General features: G+C 35.9%; 2 protein-coding genes and 1 long non-coding RNA gene across 4 annotated transcripts in view; 2 read left to right on the plus strand and 1 right to left on the minus strand.

Annotated features, from left to right (window-relative positions):
• Positions 1–7,621, plus strand: part of LOC127797978 (uncharacterized) — an 84,376-nt gene extending 76,755 nt beyond the window's left edge. The window contains exons 2-6 of one of the 2 annotated variants that reach the window (XM_052331230.1): positions 371–456; positions 865–906; positions 2,130–2,165; positions 6,760–7,331; positions 7,438–7,621. In XM_052331230.1, coding sequence (XP_052187190.1) covers positions 393–456; positions 865–906; positions 2,130–2,165; positions 6,760–7,331; positions 7,438–7,536 — 813 coding nt within the window. In that variant the 5' untranslated portion in view covers positions 371–392 and the 3' untranslated portion in view covers positions 7,537–7,621. The remainder of the gene's footprint in view (positions 1–370; positions 457–864; positions 907–2,129; positions 2,166–6,759; positions 7,332–7,437) is intronic. The other variant, XM_052331229.1, reaches the window with a different exon arrangement.
• A 4,753-nt stretch (positions 7,622–12,374) lies between these two features.
• On the minus strand, positions 12,375–14,895 carry LOC127797986 (uncharacterized). The gene is made up of 2 exons (XR_008022312.1): positions 14,029–14,895; positions 12,375–12,702 (listed from the first exon to the last, which is right to left on the minus strand). It is a non-coding gene; the product is annotated as an uncharacterized LOC127797986 (long non-coding RNA).
• Positions 14,896–15,441: 546 nt separating this feature from the next.
• Positions 15,442–17,613, plus strand: LOC127797985 (uncharacterized). The gene is made up of 3 exons (XM_052331248.1): positions 15,442–15,576; positions 16,640–16,675; positions 17,023–17,613. Exons 1-3 carry the CDS (start codon positions 15,546–15,548, stop codon positions 17,340–17,342), a joined length of 387 nt encoding a protein of 128 aa, XP_052187208.1. The 5' UTR covers positions 15,442–15,545; the 3' UTR covers positions 17,343–17,613.
• Positions 17,614–20,610: the final 2,997 nt, after the last annotated feature.

A 20,610-nucleotide genomic window follows, 5' to 3' on the forward strand; every position in this document is an offset into this window, starting at 1 on the left:
TTCCTTTATATCATAAGAAGGACAACAACAATCTCTTTTGAAAATTAAAAAAACACTATTAATAATTATTTATTTTTCTCTTTAATAATAAGATACTTAACCAATAGTGTCATTCTACTTGTCTATTTTTCTCTTTAATAATAAGATACTGGATACTTAACAAATGAACTGAGTGGCTCTACGTGGACAAACTCGTTCAAAGTTGTCCAAGTGAACATCTTCTCGTTTCAATTTCGCTGCCTCTAATTCTTCTCTCCAAAATAATCTTTATAATATTATATGTGTGTAGCCGTAATTTTTGACATTTAGGCACGACACTTTTGACTTTTCGTTTCATTAGTTTGTGGAAAATCAACTTAATATGTTGCAGGGACGACAAGGTGGTATCGACGATGTTGGATCTTTTGGTTGTAGTGATTGCGGGGGCTTTTACTTTGTGTGCAGCTGTTATACAAGGTCCGTCCAAGACACTTAAACTTGTATTAGCTAAACTTAAACGTCTTGGAGCTAGTTTTGGTTCTGTAATGGTCCGTTTAAACTTAAATCTAATAAAAATTTGAATGTTAATTAGCTACTCAAAGTGTACTTTTATGTGTGAACATGCCATACATTCATGTCGTTTTCTTGAAAAATCTAGGGTTTATCTTCCTTGAAGTCATAAGAATGTGAGATTCATACTGAAGAACAGAATAAGTTTATAGATTCTTGAAATCAGGGCTAGAAAATTTCCTCGCATAACTGAATGATGGAACATTCTTAAAGAGTAAATAGTTTAATTGTACTAAAAACATTATGGTCCATTTTGCTTGATTTTTAGATACTTGAATAAGAATATGATTATTCCTCTACTTGTCATTTTTGTAGGAACATTGGCCTCCCGTCGCAAGAAGAAAAGTGATAGTGATGGTGAGTTTGATACATTAACGAGTTTATTGTTCTTTTCTTTGTTGTGATTTATTAATCGAAACAATCAATCTTTTTTGCTTTCTCCCAAGTTTAATCAACTCTTGCTAATGTTGGATATGTAATTTATTATAAAAAAAATTAATTTTTTGTGACAATTTTAAAAATCGTTGCAAAACATGGTATTCTATAATGGTTTACAAACCGCCGCAGAATACGTTTTTGAGGTGATTTTTTAATATTTTGCGACAGTTTTTAGAAGTCACTGCAAAATTCATTAACAATTTTAATTTTTGACGGTTTTTTGAAAATCATCTCTAAATTTAAAAAATAATTTAATAATTAAAAATTAAAATTAAATTTTACGATAATTTTTTAGAAATCATCTCAAAATTTAAATAATAATTTAACATTTGCGACTGTTTTTCAAGATCGTCATAAAATTCATTAAAAAATTTAATTTTGTGATGATTTTAAAAAAATTATCGCTAAATTAAGAAAATAATTAAATAATTTTTTTTAAAAAAATTATTTAATATTTGCAACAATTTTACAAAATCATTAAAAATTTTAATTTAAAAAAATAAAAATAAATTTAACGAAATTTTAATAATTTTAAAAAATATATAAAATTTTCTTTTTATTTTTTAATAAATTAATTTATTTAATTTAATTCAATTAATTTATGCTTTTTAATTTATATTAAAAAATAAAAAATTTAATTCTAAAAAATTATAGTTGGATTAATATATAATTTATATGCACGAATATATAATAAGGAGGCTTTGCAGATCAGATGGTTTCGTGCGCATATATGTGGAGATCCTAGGTTCGAAATCGACCACCCCCTGAGTGTGTGGGGGTTGTAAAAAATTTAAAATTTTTGAATTTTGAAATTCAAAATTTTTGCTACTATTCTGAAACCATTGCAAAAAATGACTTAGTGGCGATTACTCCAATGATTGTTAAAAATCGTCGTTAAATACTCCGTGACGGTTGAAACTTTTCCCAGTGGCGCAGAGTTTTCTTAGAAGTTGAAGTAATAGAAACAACCCTCCTTTTTGTAGTTTGGCTTTGTGATTTGCTTTGTATTGTATTAGATGTTGTTAGGCTATCTCTAACAATGTTCTCTATCTCGTTTTTTATTATATTCTCTATCTTAATTTTTAGATACTTGAATAAGAATATGATTGTTCCTTTTCTTGTTTGTTTTTTTTTTTTTGTAGGAAAATTGGGTTCCCATGACAACAAGAAAAGCAATGGTGAGTTTGATATATTAATGGGTTATAGTTCTTTTGTTTGTTGTGACTTATTAATAGAAATAATCAATTTTTTCTTTTTAAGTTCAATCAATTCTTTTTTTTTTTTTGGATGACACTCTATAATGGGTGCACCGCGGCTCAACTCCTTGATTCCGGTAGAGGAAGTAAATCGCGAGAGCATGTGTACCTAAGGAATCAAATGTAAGGCCCCGTCAATTCCCCGGAGGGAGAGCCTTATTCTCGGAATTTCAGGCACATAAATTTTTTTCCTCATTAATCATCCATCATCAACATAATTCGAAATCCCGACAATCTCGAGCCATTTCCACAGCATATTAACTTAAGACTAAGCTGAGGCAAACAACATCAGCACATCAGCAGAAGCAGAATTGAAACCTCGAAATACATAACCGAATTCATTTCATTCATAACGTAAAAATCGTTCGATAAGACACTTCAACAAAATACATCAAGTCTTATCTCTCGCTACACTGCTAATACCTTGAGCATAAACAAAATACATGCTAATAATTTTCAATGAAATCAACGGCTACATCTCGATAACCTCTTTTCCTTTAACACCACTGCTTTCACCTGGAACGTTTGAATATTTCAGAGACATAGTCCAAATTAGATGTTGAATCATCTAAGTGAGAGCTCAAAATCATTTTCATGAACATATGCAAATATGAATAACATCAACATAACCTTTAACAATCATTCATCATAAAATCAACTCGACATGACCCGACGTACCTCAGCCCAAGAGAATCCCACATAGCATTTAACCCTAATTGGAAAAAATGCAATCTCTCTAAAGGCAACACATCCACATCGAATAATGACACAAGGCAATCTGACTTAAGAGGGGCAACATCAACGCATCTCTCCGACATCTCGAGAACAATCTTTACCTCTCCCTACCCGGGAAGGTCAACATCAACGCAAGAACCCGACTCACCATAATTACGTTAGAGATTACGTTCCCACTCAAAAGTACCTGGACCCCACATGCCAAAGCCACGTCCACGACCCTGCTTAAGGGCGACAACCTCACGCATGAACTCGGGTATCACCCCATATCATGTTAGGCATTACGCTCACACCCAGAAGCAATTCGGATCTCGTCACACCTTGGCCACAAGATGATCAACACTATCCTTGGGAATCTGCGTCCACCTCGGGAACAATACTACCTCTCAATGGTCCCGGGGTGGTGCCCGCTTGCAACCCTGCCACTTTAAGCCGATCCGGGATGGTGTCCACTCGTAGCCCTACCACCTAGTCCCATAGGGTGAAGTCCATCTCAGCCCCATCCCAGTGGGTATTTTTCTTTGGCACGCTTCCCTAGTGCTACCACTCAAGTACCTCACACAGGTTAACACACATCCCACATAAACATCTCAAAACATGCCAATGTCGACATCATAAAACATACAACGTTTAAACATCATTTCATGAACATAACTCATCGCACAACATCAATGCACATGCATAAAACATTTAGGGACGAACCGCCCTCTTTTAAACCATTATCACACGTTAAAATCGTTTTCATGCAACAAAACATTTCCAAGTAATCAAATCACGTTTAGTAGAATCAAAACCAAGTTTTATGCAAGTAGAACTTCTCACATCTCAAATCATTTGCATGAACAGACTGAGTTTTGGTAGCAAACAACTCACACTTCAAACCATTTGCATGAACCACCAAGTTTTCGGGTTAAGCTACTCACCTTTAGACGCAACTTAACTTTTCCTTGAAAATCGCGCACAGCCTCGATTAGCGCTCCAATCTCAAACTTCGTGCAAGCTACTTCACCTCAAACCTCAAGGCACCCTAGACATCATATTCATTTCCATAAGCATCAACATATAATTTTTCCTTAATTTCCTCACATTTTCCTATTTTCTCTATTTTTTCCTATTTCTTCCTCAATAAATTCCAATAAATATTTCCTTAATAATTTCCTCAAATCTTACTTCACCAAAATTCATAATAATCAAATATCTTCAAAGGAAAATTACTGATCTTACCTCGATGCTTTGATATCACGTGAAACGAGACTCTTTGATGCTAAAACCGAGACGTCAACAATCCCAACTTCAAAACTAATTGCACAATCACCTAGAACATTAAATTCTAGGATTTTAGAAATTTTTTGCACAATTTTCCTCCCACGCACGCGCCTCCAAAACATCCCCCACGTGCCTGCGCGTGAAGCTAGCGCGTGCACTGCACGCGCCTTGTCTTCTCTGACGAGCACTTCGCCGGCCGGCCACCGGATTTCGCCCCCGATCACACCACGATGAAGCCCTCTGCAAGTCGATCACGACCCCACCTCTCTTGTCCTAAAAAGATGGCCGGAGATGCCTCAAACGGCCGGCCAACCCAACCGCCTCCCAACTCCGGCCAAGCTCGATTACCCTTCAAACGATCACGAAAATACCTCTAATTCTCCAGAAACCTCAATCAAGACATGGGCTTCAAAAGCCCTATGATCTAAGCCCTCAATTCGTTCATTTGAAGCTCAAAAACGCAAACTCTCGGCCGAAACCCTAACGCGAAGTCCGGCTATTTATAGCCAAAATCGACGCTCCAATCGGCCATGGATGCTCGACCCAACACCTCAGGCTTCCAACCCACCTCTTGGGCGACCCAAAATCGCCGACCAAGTGCCTCGAAAGGCCATTTACAAGTCGCGGCATTGTCGCGACAATCTGACCAAGACACGGTCGGATTTTTCAAAAATTCGGCCGCCTCAATGCTCGTCGCCGACCAAGCTTCGGCCCTTGAGCTCTCTAGACCATTACCTCGAACTCCCCATGGTCGGAAACCCCTTGTCGGCGATCGAAAATGGCTGTTGGCCATGGCAGCCTCCAACTTTGCGAAATTACATTTTCGCCCCTCATTTTTGCCTTATTGCACTTTGCCCCCTTCTCTCAAGCCCCTGAACTTTCTATTATTACCATTAGGTCCCTCATATTCCAAAATTCACACTTCCTCTTTTGATGATCCCGAGAAATCGTCGTTTCGACCTCCCTCCGGCCAATTCGACAAACTTTAAAAAATTGCACTTTGGCCCGAATTTTTATTTCGGCCTTAAATCCTTTTGTTTCTTCCAAAAACCACTTAAGGGTTGTTCAATACATCAAATGTGACCCTCATTGGCGTTCCGTTGACTTCCTGGAAACCCCCTGCGATTATTTAGTTTTTCGGCCTTACTCCTAGCTGTATTTTCACTATACCGAAAACTATTCCCGATCCAATTTTTTTCGATGCTAAAATCACTTCTTGAATTACTCTTTAGCACTATCCTATTTTCCTTTGATATCTAAGTCTCGGGTACCCTTCGATTGATTTGGTAGCTTATTTTCACCTTTGAGCCCATTTTCGGTATTTAATTCTCATTTGAATGACGTGGCAACCTTATGCCAAAACGGGGTCTTATATCAAACCCGTGCACAACTCATTGGGGGATGACCGACAAGCACTTAAGTTTCATTTTTTAGCCATGTGGCTCGGTCCCGAGGGGATCAATCAACTCTTTTTAATGTATGACAGGATGTTTATTTGCAAGTTTAATGTTAGATCCTAACAAATACAATATTTTCTTTCAACATGCACGGAAGCCAACAAGAAGGATACAAGTAACAATGCATATAACTCGCATTTAATTGATCATTACGAATGCATGTTGTTAAGCGTAGAAAATATTTTTTAGCATCTAGAAATGCCATAAGCTTTTTCCTGTGGTACATGGTTCTTCTTAAACATCGGAAACAACCCTGTTTTTTGTAACGTGGCTTTGTGATTTGCTTTGTTTTGTATTAGATGTTGTTAGGCTATATCCAACAATGTTTTCTATCTCGTTTTTTATTATATTATAAACGATTTACTTCATATTATGATTTTATCTTGAAAATTATATCTGCTCCAACAACACTTCCTATTATCTTTTCTATAAACTCCCTATTTCATTTATTTTTTAATAAAATTTAGTTTTATTTATTTTAAAATATACATAATCAATAATCAAATACATAAAATAATTAAATACACATATATAAAATTAATAATCAAATAAACAAATTAATAATCACGTACACATACACAAAATCAATAATCAAATACATATATACATAAAATCAATAATCAAATACACAGATCAATAACCAAATACACAAATACATAATCACTCATCCAATACAAAAATAAATACAAAAAAATCTCAAAATCACAAATCAGTCTAATCTGTTCCTCGTCGTTGCCGAAGAAGCTGTTGTCGTCGTCACCGCAACCTCCGCTGGTCACCACCGAAGAAGCTGCCGCAGCAGCCTCTGCTGGTTGCCGCCATCGCTATATTTGATCTTTGCAACTCGTCTGCCTTTGCTAGTGAATTTTGCCTTTGCTTTCGCCTTTGCCTGGAACTCATCTTCTTCGACTGTCCCCTCCCACCTCAGCTGCCCAAAAAAAGTTCTATTTGGGTCTCCTCTCAAATTATTTGAGTTGGGTCTAACTTTCATAGCAGACCCAAAATAAAAAATCAAGATATATGTAATATTTCTTTCTTTTTTTTTTTTTTTTGGGCAGATGGTGCTATGAAACAATTAGCGTCACTCAAGGAGGAGGCTGAAAATCTGACGCAAGAAGGGAAGAGGATTCGGACGGAACAGCATCAAGTAGTCAACTCTTATAGAAGCCATGTTACAGCACTCATGCTACTTAGCCTATTTTATGGCGTTGCCTCTATCTATCTCCAACTAAGTTACACCGATGAGGTTAAGATGACAATTCTCTTCTTCTTGGCCTTCGCGGTTGCCTTTAGGACGGCATTGACGAAGATCAAGAAAATATCTCAGTCGACTGGGGACCTCAGGAAAAGGCTGAAAAATTTGCAGGACCGAGTCACAGCTTTTCAAAACCGCAAGCCTCACAAGGGGGGAAAGAAACTGCCTCTTTGGCAAATTGAGGGGCTGGGGGAAGCCATGGCTAAGGCCACGGAGCTATTTAAATCAAAAGATGAGCAGGCCAACGAATCATCGGTGCTTCTCCCTCTAGCAGCTTGTGCAGTTGCACGTGGGCGCTGTATCCCTGGTCTTTCCCTCTCGCAGCTTGTGCAGTTGCTTGTTTTCATCTGGTTGCTCGCCTCTACACATCCCACTGTAAGAGCTACATCTATAAATGTATATATACACACACATATATATATATGCCAATATATTCTCTTGTCTGTCTTTCTCATGGCCATGAGTTCATGAATTGTCACAGCTGCTGCTTTCAACCATTCTGCAAGGCTGTCTATTAATGCTAATCCACAGCGGAAAGGACTGGGAGTCTGGGATCAAGGGCGCTGCCCTGAGGAGGTGAACCATGAACTATGAAGCAATCAAGTCCCTGGACACAGTTTTCAGGCTTAGTTTGGGTAGGTTTTTTGTTTTTTTAGAGTTTTTAAGTTGACAGTGTTTAAACTGATTATAATATTTAAATTAGATAATATTTAAACTAATAATATATTTGAATAAATTTACTTTTAATCTATTAGTTAATAGTTATGTATTTGATTCAAAAGAATTAATAATTTATTACAACTTGATAAAAAGACGAAAATAGATATATTATTAAATAATGTAAAATTTTATTATTAAATATTGATAAATTATATATAATATATTTATTATATATCTTTATTATTGTTATATATAAATATGATAATTATATATATATATATATAAAACAGTTCGATCGGCCATGACAGCAACATGGAAAAGAAACACGGACAGAGAAGATGAGGGTAACGGATGACCAGTGATGCAATGGGAGCAACGGTCGATGCAGGCGATGGCAGCTAAGAAGCAATCGGTGGGGGTGATGGCAGTGGACAATGGTAGTGGGTAGAAGAGCTAAAGAACAAGGCCATAAGAGACAGAGGTTGAAGAAGAATGGCATGATTGGAAATTAATAAAAATATAAGAATAAAATGATAAAATACTTGATCAACCCAACTTATAAATAATTAGCGTTTTGCAAAAGCTATCTCCCAATAACATTTGCAAAACGCATAGCTTTTGCGAAATGTTAGTGAGATGTACCCAAATATCTCACTGCTTTTCTTAATAAATTATAAGCTGTTGATACAGCTTATAAACGAATAAATTGCTTTGCCAAACGAGTCCTCAATCTTCACTGTTTGTTTGTTTGTTTTTGTATTGAGTCAAGCTTTTACATAATCTTTTGGATATTTTTCAATAAAAACAAGGAATGCAACACGTGCTATGCACGTGCAAGTTAAGAAATGCAATTGATAGTTAAAATTTAAAATTTGTTTAGGCAATATTTATATGAAGATGAATTTGGATACAGTGGTATAATTGATTTGATGTTAAATATTATATATTAGTATGAGTTTAAATCTTATTCTCACCATAAATCTTTGTTTTCTGAATGAAATAGTCAAAAGAGTACTATTAAAATATTTTAGATTAAAAAAAGATTTAATTTCTTTAAAGATTCAAAAAGGGGTCTATTCTTTGCCCGCATTTTATATCATATCATTGCCATGCACTAAAAGTCGTCTCTTCAAACTATATATATTCATTTTCCCTTTTCATTTTGGTATTGTCAGTTAATTTATCGTTTTTGCACTACATTTTCCTTCACATAAAACAGAAATTTGCATTTGCATCTGGTCCTAAATGACTAAAAATTATAACATTAGTCGATAAAGGTTGCAAATGCAATTAAATCGAATTGAGTCAAGTTTAGCTCAAGCGCTTGTTGGCAAGCGACAATAGCAACTAGCAATATTTGGCATTGAATATAGATTATCGAAAAAGGTGAATGGTTGCAAGCAGATGTAGACGTAGACAGTTGTAGACAACGAAGAAAGGGAATGATTGCAGGTATCGTTTCGATTAGAAAAGGTGAATGGTCATAGGCGATCACTATCACTAAAAAAGGTAAATTATTGCAGGCATAAAATAACATGTTGTCGTTAGAGAAGATGGATGGTTGCAATCGTCACTCGCTTATCCTTTCTACCCTAATTCATCGTCAAGAACCACTGACGAGTTCCTAATATTTTTTCGATAAATTCTTTTTCTACAATTATTTCTTTTTTATACACATGCACGCGTGCGCAAACACACACATATATCTATATAATAAAGCAAGAAGGTTTTTGAAATTGAGAGACAAATGTGAGGGGGACATTTTTGGATGGTTGAGATCAATAAATGGTTAAGATTAATGGCTCAGATCAATTCTTTTTCCCCCCAAAACCATCCCATCCTCCCTCACCTCACGCACACACTCTGCCCAACCCGCTAACACACGCACACACTGTCTCTCTCTCTCTCTCTCCCTCTCTCTCTTCTCTCTCTCTCCCTCTCTCTTTCTCTCACAGTCACCCACTCACGCCATCGTCGCTGCCCCCCCTGTTGCGCCCAACCGGCAGCCGCTCAATCGCCGTCGTCCCCCATCGGCCATACTGCCTCTCCCAACTTGAGATCTAGGTTTGCTGTGAAGCTTACTTGCAGCGATGGATGACGAAGACATTCAGTCGGCGAAGGAGGAGGAAGCAGAGGAGGAAGCCGAGTAGGCCGTCGACAATGGCGAAGGTGAAGCGGTAGCAAGCAAGAGAAGAACGGCAGCGAGAAATCACGGCCGTCGGTGGCGCTCGATGGCGACCGACGGGTGAGTTACAGGAAGAAGACCGAGCCTGACGGAAAGGACCGCTGGAAGCTCAATGTGTGTGTAGCTTCACTGTGTGTATATATTTTATGTATATAGATTTTATGTATGTATTGATTTGTCTCACTGTGTGTATATGCCTGAAGTTAACTGTGTGTGTGGCTCATTGTGTGTATGTATATATTACTATGTGTGTATGCCTGAAGCTCAGTGTGTGAGTATTACTTACTGTGTACATTTCTTCGCTTGATGCGTGTGTGTGTATTACTCACTGTGTACATTTCTTCGTTTGATGCTCACTGTGTGTGTGTATTACTCACTGTGCATGTAATATATGATTCAATTTGATTATGTATGAATTATTTCAGGAATTGATTGGTTCAATTTGGTATATATTGATAGTTCAAATAATATACATTTTTGTAGTCCCTGATTCAATTTTATTCACAATATATTATAAATTAAAATTAATTAGTATATATTTCTGTAGTTCTTGAAAACTATTAATTAAATGTAGCACATAAATTATTAATCAAATTTGAGAAATCATACTTTTAAATACACCATAGTTCAAATTTATATGTAAGGAGAATGACATTGATATACATGCTGATGCACTTAATTCTAAATTTTGTTTTTCACCTTTATTTCATATAATATAGCTTTAGTTTTAATTAAATTTATATTATAATACTCTTAATTCTAAATAACTAAAAACAATCTCTTCATAAAATAAAAAAAATACAAAAATAATCCTCATAATTTATGTAGGATGATTTCTCTATTTTTTGATTTCAAATTTAAAATTATACTAAAAATAAAATTATTATTATTATTATCATCATCATCATACCTTAAAAACTTCAAGCACAATTTGCCCGGAAGCTCACTTAACCCAATATCAATAGTAAATCAAATTGCAAAACTTCAATCTAAATGCTAATTTCACATTATTGTGTAACTAAATTGAGAGTACATGACATTAGTGATACTTAATGTTGTTATTCGCGATAAGCGTGACCTTAATACTATTTACATTCATGAGGTAAGCATAAAAGTCACTTGAACATTGTATATACACTAGCGTATACTTGTGTCTGCGTGTGTGTGTGTGTGCGTTCGCGACTATGAAGGGGGGAAGTGGCCATCAACGATGCCCGAGGGGGGCAGCTATCAACGACAGCGGGCGAAGGAGAGGGTGGCGAGCGCCATGGCCGCTAAGGAGGGAGGGAGAGAGGGGAATCCAGGTTCCCTGAACCCCAAAATTCAGGGAACTTGGGTTTCCTGACTCCCGAGGTTTGAGGAACTCGGGATTCAGGGAACCTCGGTTCCTCGAACCCTGAAAGTCAAGGAACTTGGGTTCCCCGAACCCAGCGTCCGCCATGGGCGGTCACCAATGCCCCCCCCAGCCGGGCGTTGATAGCCGCCAACAACCCTCCCAGCCATCAACGTTCCCCGAACCCAGCGATCGTCATGGGCGGCCGCCAACGCCTCCCTTCCGCCTGTTGACCGCCTCCCCCTATTGTTAATATTATTTACACCGTGTCTTTTATTTAAATACACGTGCCTCTATTCTAAAGATACATCTATTCCGTGCCTTTACATAATGCATTTTAATTTTAATATTATTTACACCATGTCTTTAAGCATGTTTATATTCATTTTTTTATAATTTCGTGTTTAAAAACTATACACATTGTCTTCATATACGTGATATAAGTGAGTTTAGACTTTCAGTTTAGTATGTGTCCAAGTTTAGTTTTTGATTATTTCGCGTTCAAATTTAATATTCGATTTTTTTTAGTTGCACCGTGCCTTTAGGCACGGGTTATCCCTAGTATATATATATTACAATAGATATATTAAGTATTTTCATGTATATGTGTACTTGTTATATGTCGACTAGATAGTGTTGGTTTTGGTTTCATGTCGGGTTAACCCAGCATTTTAAAAAGTTTAGATCATTCAACCTAGACAATGAAACATGAGACAATATCCAAATATAGATAAATAATACTAAATATATTCAATTTAATTATATTATTATAATAATTTAAAATTTAATAACTTTATATTAAATAATATATTTAAAAAATTATAAATAAATTTATTAAAATATTTATAAATAAGTTTGTTTACGAGCTATCACAAATTTTGAATCGCATATGTTTTTTTACAAATTTATAATCGAATATATTAGTACTAGGAATAACCCGTGCCTGAAGGCACGGTGCAACTAAAAAAAATCAAACGTTAAATTTGAACGCAAAATAATAAAGTATTGAACTCAGACACGTACTAAATTAAAACTCTAAACTCACCCTATATCACTGTTTTAAGACAATGTATATAATTCTTAAATACGAAATGATCAAATAATAAATATAAACATGCATTAAGTTGACAATCGTTTGATCATTTTTAATGTCGTGACTTTAGTGAAATAAAAAGGGTCAAAATGTGGATACTCTGTCAAAAATTTAACAGAGTATCCTCTGAAAATATGATACAACAAATATATCAATATATCTACAAAACTTATATATTTCATAATCATAATCAAATCATGTCAAAAAACACCACATCTCTTTCATTTCCACTTCAAAACTTGATCTACTCAAGTCAAAAGGAAAAATAGCTTCGAAAGAGCAAAAAAGATGAAAATTCAAACATTCCACGCGTCCATAAATCATGCAAAAATCACATCTTCTTAAGTTCACTTCCTACCTCGGTTGGTCTTAGCAGCCTACCTGTCTTTTCTTCTTCTTCACGCTTGATTTGGCAACCTTAAGGCTCCTATGCACAGCACTCAACCTTGCAAGTGCGGCATTTTTCAAATCAAGCCTGCAATAATTATCAGCCATCTGTAATAAATTATATGGTAAAAAAGTGAGGATTCTTCTCGAAGTTAATATAACTAAAATTCCCCAAATGCAAAATTAGAAGAAAAAAAAAATGATGAAAACAAAAGGTAAAATGGTAAGTCTTTGTAAAGAAAGTTAAATCCCAAGTTGCAGTGTAATCCACGAGTGAAAAAAATAAAGGGGGCGAGGGGTCAAACACCAAACATTAACTACACTTCAGCTTAGCACCAGAATTCTATTCTATTTTATTTTTGATGAGAAATTAGAACTAAAAATGCAATTGGATAATTTATCATATTTACATAGTAGATTAAATGCTACTAACATTAAAGCTACTCATAAATAAAGCATTGAAAGATCCATTGGAGACCAGGGTTCTTCTCAAAAGTAAAAGCAAATTGCTGCAGAGAAAATTCTGAGGGAATATTCAAATTGTCTCTTTTTACAGCAAAATAAATTGACAGTACATTAGAACAACGCCTGCCAAACTGAAAATAGAATAAAGCAATCTCGCAAAAGTGCTATTCTTTCTCAAATCGCTGCGTGAAAATTGCATAATTTTAGTTTGGCAGCCTAGCAAAAGCAAGAAACGACCCAAAAACAGAGGTTTGAGACCATTTCATCATCAAACGCCCATTTCACCAAAGAAAACCTCAGCCAACTAAACCCAAAACCTTGTTAAGCATTAAAAACAAAAACCCAGAAGCTCAAGGAGCTATATGCTTGCCATCAGAGCTGGAAAACAAAGCAAAATTAGGAATAATCGAAATAGACCCACCAAAGCCGCAGCTCGCGATCATGTATTTACAGCTCGTTTTTGCCCCTATCTTCAACAAACAGATCATATGGACCGATCAAGATGGTCCAAATAAATGATAATCAAAGCAGTGAAATTAATCAACCTATTTACAAAACTTATATATTTCATAATCATAATCAAATCATGTCATATGTACACTAAAATCCAACTATATACTAATTACCACAACACCATTCTTCATACACAAACAACTATATCAATACAATGAATATAAACATGTCATTGTATCAATCCAAATCCGTAGTTGGAAAATGTACAACAATAAAATGGAAAATGATAAAATGCATACGACTTTTATATGCCTTTAGGTACGGGTCAAAGTAATCACGGATATACACATCTAGCTTTATCAGGGGAAAAAGTGATCTTCGTATAAACAGAATCTGACAATGAAAATTGGTGTTCAAGAAATTCAAACTCAAAGCTGAGTTAAATTTCTATGACTTAAAACAACAGAAGGTAATGAAGATTAAAAATAACACTCACATTTTGTCGGCTTCCCAGTTGTTCTGCGACATTTTGTTCAATCCAATGGTTTCTTCCACTTCCACTCCATCAACCTAATACAACCTAATATTTGCATCTTTAAGTATTAGTGGGAAAGAATACAGAGATTGAGGCGAGAAATAGTGGGAAAGATCGGCGATTTGACAGTCACTCTCCGATTCACCGATTTGTTTTATGATTCCGAACCGAAAGCAACGGAGATTTGACAGAACGAAAAGCAACGGCTGATCTGTTTTTCGATTTGGAAACCAGTTCTTACGAACAGAAACCGCAATCAAACAAAACAAATCGGTTGGACAACTTATAAGATATCTTATCGAAAGGGGCTGTTGAGTTTGAGAACTGAAACATCGACTCTCAGACGAAGCCGATCGATTTGAGAAGACAGATCGGCATCTACAAAGAGGGGCAACAGCCTCTGCAAATCCCCAGCTCTCTGAACAGAAACCGCTACATATACATAGATACATATACACACACAGAACACACACACACACAACGCGGCCGTCGCACACACCCATACACACACACAACACACACATACATATACACAGATACATATACACAACAAAAATCACAAGATATCTTACCAAAATGGGCTGTTGAGTTTGAGAACTGAGGGGGGGTTGGTGACGGCTAGCAGGGGGGAGGGGCGGGCGTTGGCTGCCGCTGCCCATGACGACCGATGGGTTCGGGGAACGTTGATGGCTGAGAGGGGGTTGGTGGCGGCCATCAGCGGTCGACCGACCGGGGGGGGTTGGTGACCGCCCATGGCAGACGTTGGGTTCGGGGATCCTGGGTTTGCAAGAGAGAAAGAGAGAGGGAGAGAGAGAGAGAGAGAGAGAGTGACTGAGGGAGTGGGTGGGTGGATGGGTTGTAAGAGAGTGAAAGATGTCTCTCATATTGGGCGGGAAGTGAAATTAATCCCAACCATTCACTAACACTCAAAACTCATCTAAACCACTAAAAAAATGTCTCCCTCACATTCGTCTATAGATTTCAAAAACCATCCTCCCTTATTATATAGATTTATGAATATCCAATTGAATATATTCATGAGATTTAACGAGTCAAATTTTACTGAAGTCAATCTCAGTTCAATTACAAATCGAGTTTCAAAATTAAGTTCAATTTCATATTATTTATCATAATAAATGAATTTAAACGAGTTGAATTAAACAGTGAACATTGCTCTACTTATTTGCAACTCTATTGGTCAATATTACGTAATAAGATAAAGACTCGATATGAAGCCTAGATAATGAAGCCTAGATAAAATATCTTGTAAGATTCACTCGGTGTCGAAGTCAATCTTACGCTCAGATAAGCAAATGGGCACTAAATAAATGGTTGAGACTGTCATTAGAATAGTAAAAAACGGACGCAGACACAGTCCACCATACAAACAAAGACTTGCTGTGACTTGACCTTTCTCCGTGGTTCTTTTTTGCAGTATCCTCTGAGTGCACCTTTGTTTCCATTTCTTCGATGGAAGAATGGTGCAGATGATGTACTACTCTCCAACTGGTAAGATATCAACCCTTTTCCATAAGCTTTTTTTTCCCAGAAAATGAAAATATCTTCTGGGTTCATGAAACTGAAACTCTTCTCTCCTTTTGCTCTTGACATGTATGAACATGTCAATATACTGAATAGAAATCATATAGGTGTTAGTGATAAATGAACAGAAATCATGAAAAAAAGATCCAAGTAATTTCTACTTTTTCTAATTTCCATGTTCAGCTGATTTGCCCATTTTGAACATTCTGGCTGAAATCAGACAGACAAAGCGGTAAATAAATTGAATTCTGATCTTTCTGTTTTGAATTGGGCTTAAGGAAATCATTATTGATTCTTTTTTGGATGGATGAATGACAAAGTAAAATGGGAAAGGGACGGTATCTTGTGTTCTTATGAACTTGGTTTTTCTGGCAAGTATCTGTAACTCTTAGATTTGATCACTATGGGAGCTTAAACTGTAGTTAACATTATTGATTATCCTGGCAAGTTCTTCTTTGACATTTCGTTTCATCAGTTTGTGGAAAATCAACTTAATCTGTCGCAGGGTGAAAGAAGTTGCCTTCAAGAAACAAGATTTGGGCTCGAGGCCAACAACAGGACGGCAAGATGGATCCGACGATTGTGATTGCACTAATTCAGGCTATTAGTCTTCTGAGTTCAACTGTTATACAAAGTCAGTCCAAGACACTTAAACCCGTATTCGCTAAACTTAAACGTCCTGGAGCTAGTTTTGGTTCTGTAATGGTCATCTTTTAACTTAAATCTAATAAAAATTTGAATATTAGCTACTCAAAGTGTACTTTTATGTGTGAACATGCCATACATTCATGTCATTTTCTTGCAAAATCTAGGGTTTATCTTGCTTGAAGTCATAAGGATGTGAGATTCATACTGAAGAACAGAATGGGTTTATAGATTCTTGAAATCAGGGCTAGAAAATTCCCTCACATAGCTGAATGGTGGAACATTCTTAAAGAGTATATAATTTAATTGTACTATAAACATTATGTTCCATTTCTTAGATACTTGAATAAGAATATGATTGTTCCTTTTCTTGTTATTTTTGTAGGAATATTTGCCTCCCATGGCAACAAGAAAAGTGATGGTGAGTTTGATACATTAATGGGTGATAGGATGTTCATTTGCAAGCTTAATGTTAGATCCTAACAAATACAATATTTTCTTTCAACGGGCATAGAAGCCAACAGCCTAGATACAGGTGACAATGCATATAACTGGCTGTTAATTGATCATTATGAATGAATGTTGTTAAGCTCCGGTAATATTTTCCAGCATTTAGAAGCGCGATGAGCTTTAACCTGTGGCAGAGAGTTATTCTTAGACACTGGGAATAACCCCCATTTTTGTAGTGTGGCTTTGTGATTTGCTTTGTTTTGCATAAGATGTTCTTAGATGCTTCAAAACTACAATGACTACTCATGTTCTTTGCAGTTTCAACCTCACTTTCCAACGAATTGACAAAAACTGAGGCAGCTGAATCACTCGAGTGGTGCATCAATCGATTGGATACTCAACAAGCATCGGTGAAGAGAAGGATCAACAGCATATGCGAAGAGGCACACGAGCTTTGGAAAGATGCAAATGAAGCAACCGCCACATATGGAAACAATGTTCAGACACTAATGCTGTTCCATGGCCTTGCCTCCATCAGTCCATCTTTCTCCAATTGTTCTATCCCTATGTGGCGGCAAAAGTCTCTGTTTTGGTGGCACTTTCATTCTTCTCTGGAAACGTGGTTGCCTTCACAGTGACTTCAAGAAAATCCGAGAGGATTTCTCAGTGTACTAAGACTCTCCATTGGAAGGAGATAGAGTTGCAGAATGAAGTCACTTCTCTTCGAGCTAAGATCGAGATGATCACTTTTTTGCACGAACTCAAAACCTCGAACTCTAGTGGGACTTACGGACAAGTTTATAGGTTGAATTCGCTGAGCGGGCACGTTGCTGACTTCCAGAAAACCATTTCTCAGGCTCTTGAGATGTCTTGCTCAATCAGCAGCAATCAGATGAAGTCAGTTTCCCAGATTGCAGTTGGAGCCATTGTATATGGTCTAAGCTTCCCTATAATTGCATACTACTTGCTCTACAGTAAGCAATTTTACATTTGTCTGTTTCCTTCTTTTCTCTTAATTCATATTTTGTTTTTGGGCTTGAATATGGTAAGAATTTTCATGAAGAATCAATGCGAAAATCATTTCATAACCATGCTTTGCTGCTCATTGCAGGGCTCCATTAGGCAATGACCATTTCGGCTTACGGGATGAACAGCTGAACACTATACAGACAGGTCCAGTTTTGCATCATTTGAAGTCCTTGCCTGTAATGTCAACTAGAGTGAACAATATTTCATAGCTTGTGAAACTCGTTACTTGGTGTATTCCAGTCATTTGATTTCAAGTTTCTATATGTAAATGAATGCCCTTTAATGTCACAATGAATATCTTTAAATGTGTATATCAAATCATCTAAAGGTAACAATTCTGCACACGCATAGAGTAGGGATTCTTTGTTTTTGCTTTAAAGCAATTCAACTTCATCCTTTAGAAAAATAACTGTATTTTAAAAGCAAAGGTGTTTGAAATCTAATTGGCAAACACTGACATGTTACTAAGTAGGGTTGTTAATAGATCATTTGACCTGATGATCAATTCAAACTCGATAAGAAATTAGTGAGTTTGGATTAACCCTTATAACATATTTGGATCATTATTAGATTGAGTTGAGAAGAGTTTTTTGAGTTTGTCTTAATAACATGTTTTCAACATTGGGAATCAGTCGACCCTGATTCGTTTGTTCACAATGAGAAAGTAAACACAATTTCAAGGAAAAAGAAAGTAAAATAAAGTATGCAAGGAAGTTTTTTTATGTGGTTCGGTTTGAACGATATCTAGTCCATAACTATCCCTTTAGTTATTTCAACAAAGTAACAGTATATTATTGTTCTTTCTTGCATATAATGGTTTTTGACCCTTATTTATAGTATAGAGTGTTTACAATTTGAATAAAATTCAAAATGGAAGGATAATATCATGAAGATAATATTTCCTTATTAGCTTCACCAAATCAGGAATGGATTTCGCATTTGCAGGGATCCGATTTGCCTTAGATTAGGAAGGTTGACTTCTTCTCTAATCGTTTCCAATAAATTCGCTATCTCTTCATGATGCGAATTGAATAACCTGACGGTGTGTCTCGCAGCTCAAGGCATTCCACGATCTAGTCCCAGTCGAAGCAACCTGCAACCTCGCCCTAATGTCCTCAACTCAAAACTTACTAGGCTTCGAAGGATTGGGCTTGATCCACTGGACTCTTTCCAACTCATATAGTGCGGTCTAAAAAATACCTGTAACACATGTTAACCTGAAAAATCTCATAATCGACTCTATAATAATGTAAGTTTAAATGGGTCGACATGAATTTCGAAACCAAAATCGATCTATTATGACCCATTAATTAAAATATTTGTTTATTTTCAAAATATCCTCAACAACTTTTTCAATTTCCATTCTCACTTTCTACTCATATTTATATGTTTTTGTTATTAATATTTTGATTACTTTTCAAATTGTATCATGAATGATGGATGTGCTATTCTTAGTTTATGTCTTGACTATTTTGAATTGTGCAAAAGAATCAAAACGAAATTAGTCACTTAATTAGTAATTTATGAGTTACTTTATTTTATTTTGAATTTTAATATTTTAATTAGTATTTAAATTTAAATAAATACTTAAATAGATTAATGGGTTAACCTAATTTATGCATGTTAACCTTAACATGTTTATATGTTTAGTTAACATATTCAGATTTAGATTGAGAGTTCTTGACTCAATAAATTAACACATTAGATTCCGATTGAGACTTAACAAATGATGATCCATTAATAACCCGAATCAAACTCGACTTTTTGCGACAACCTCTAATACTAAATCTTAGATACCACCCTGTTGAATAGATCAAAATGAACCATCTATCCTTACAGAGTTCTCTGTCAATAAGGAGAGTAAACCTAATGAAACACAACATGCGTAGTTGTTCATACGAGCAGACTTTTCTTTTTCCACAAGTGTGTTGACTTGAGCTCCTTTATTGACTTTGTCTCTTCTATGTACAAGATTCATCAAATGAACATAATGAAGATCCATCGATAAATCTTTTTCTGGGTCATTGTGATAATGCATGATCTGTTGATTTACAGGATTCGGGGTTAGAAGTTGCATATATAAATATATAGATCATAGAATATGGTATTAATAACTGTTCTTGTCTCGTTTGCAGCTGTAACTATAGATAATCAGTGTGAGAAGACTGTGCAATCACTTCTTAGTATTTTAATAAATGTGATAATTGTTTGATTTATCAAATCTAATAGTATTAGTTTGCTAATGCAAGGTCCATAATTCATTTTTTTTTATTTTTTTTTTTGGAGTTGATTTTTATTAGACTCGCTTGAGCTTCAATTCTTGACTAGGTTTTCTTAATCTTGAGATGTTCGTGACTATACTTGATTATGAATTTAGTCAGTACTTACCCGACCTACAAAAAGAGGATCGGATTCTATTTGTCATATATTCTCTAATAATTAAGTTAACCATGAATCTCAAAGTAAAATGACGACAATAACGATGTAATCCATTTAATATCTTACTCTTGAAATTTATGTTTTCGTATAGACACACTATAAAGTTGGCGAAAAATCACAATCATGTCATGTGATAATTGGATTCGTGTATGATAACTGATTATGATCTCTCACGTAAATGATTGAATTTAAGACTAGTGGTAGTTGTCAATGAACGGTGACATGAATTGGGGTTTATACCTAGACTTGGACCCAATCTTTCGAGCTGAATCTTTTGTTTGAATTGGGTATACCCCCAAGTTAAATGTTGGGCCTGAACGTGAAAATCCCTTAACCTTGACCTAAGTATGAGACGTCACTAACCACGTGTTGTTCTTAGGGCCCTCCTCGGAGAGGGCATTTTGGTAATTTCGGTTAAAATCAGGATGCCCTGTGTTC

The sequence above is a fragment of the Diospyros lotus genome, chromosome 3, assembly GCF_014633365.1.
Source record: "Diospyros lotus cultivar Yz01 chromosome 3, ASM1463336v1, whole genome shotgun sequence".
NCBI lineage: Eukaryota > Viridiplantae > Streptophyta > Magnoliopsida > Ericales > Ebenaceae > Diospyros > Diospyros lotus.

Excerpts from the sequence above, each read along its gene's own strand:
- LOC127797985 (XM_052331248.1), top strand. The coding sequence starts at position 15,546 with ATGGTGCAGATGATGTACTACTCTCCAACTG. Across the intron at positions 15,577-16,639 it reads GATGTACTACTCTCCAACTG|GAATATTTGCCTCCCATGGC; the intron begins GTAAGATATCAA and ends TTATTTTTGTAG. Across the intron at positions 16,676-17,022 it reads TGGCAACAAGAAAAGTGATG|TTTCAACCTCACTTTCCAAC; the intron begins GTGAGTTTGATA and ends TGTTCTTTGCAG.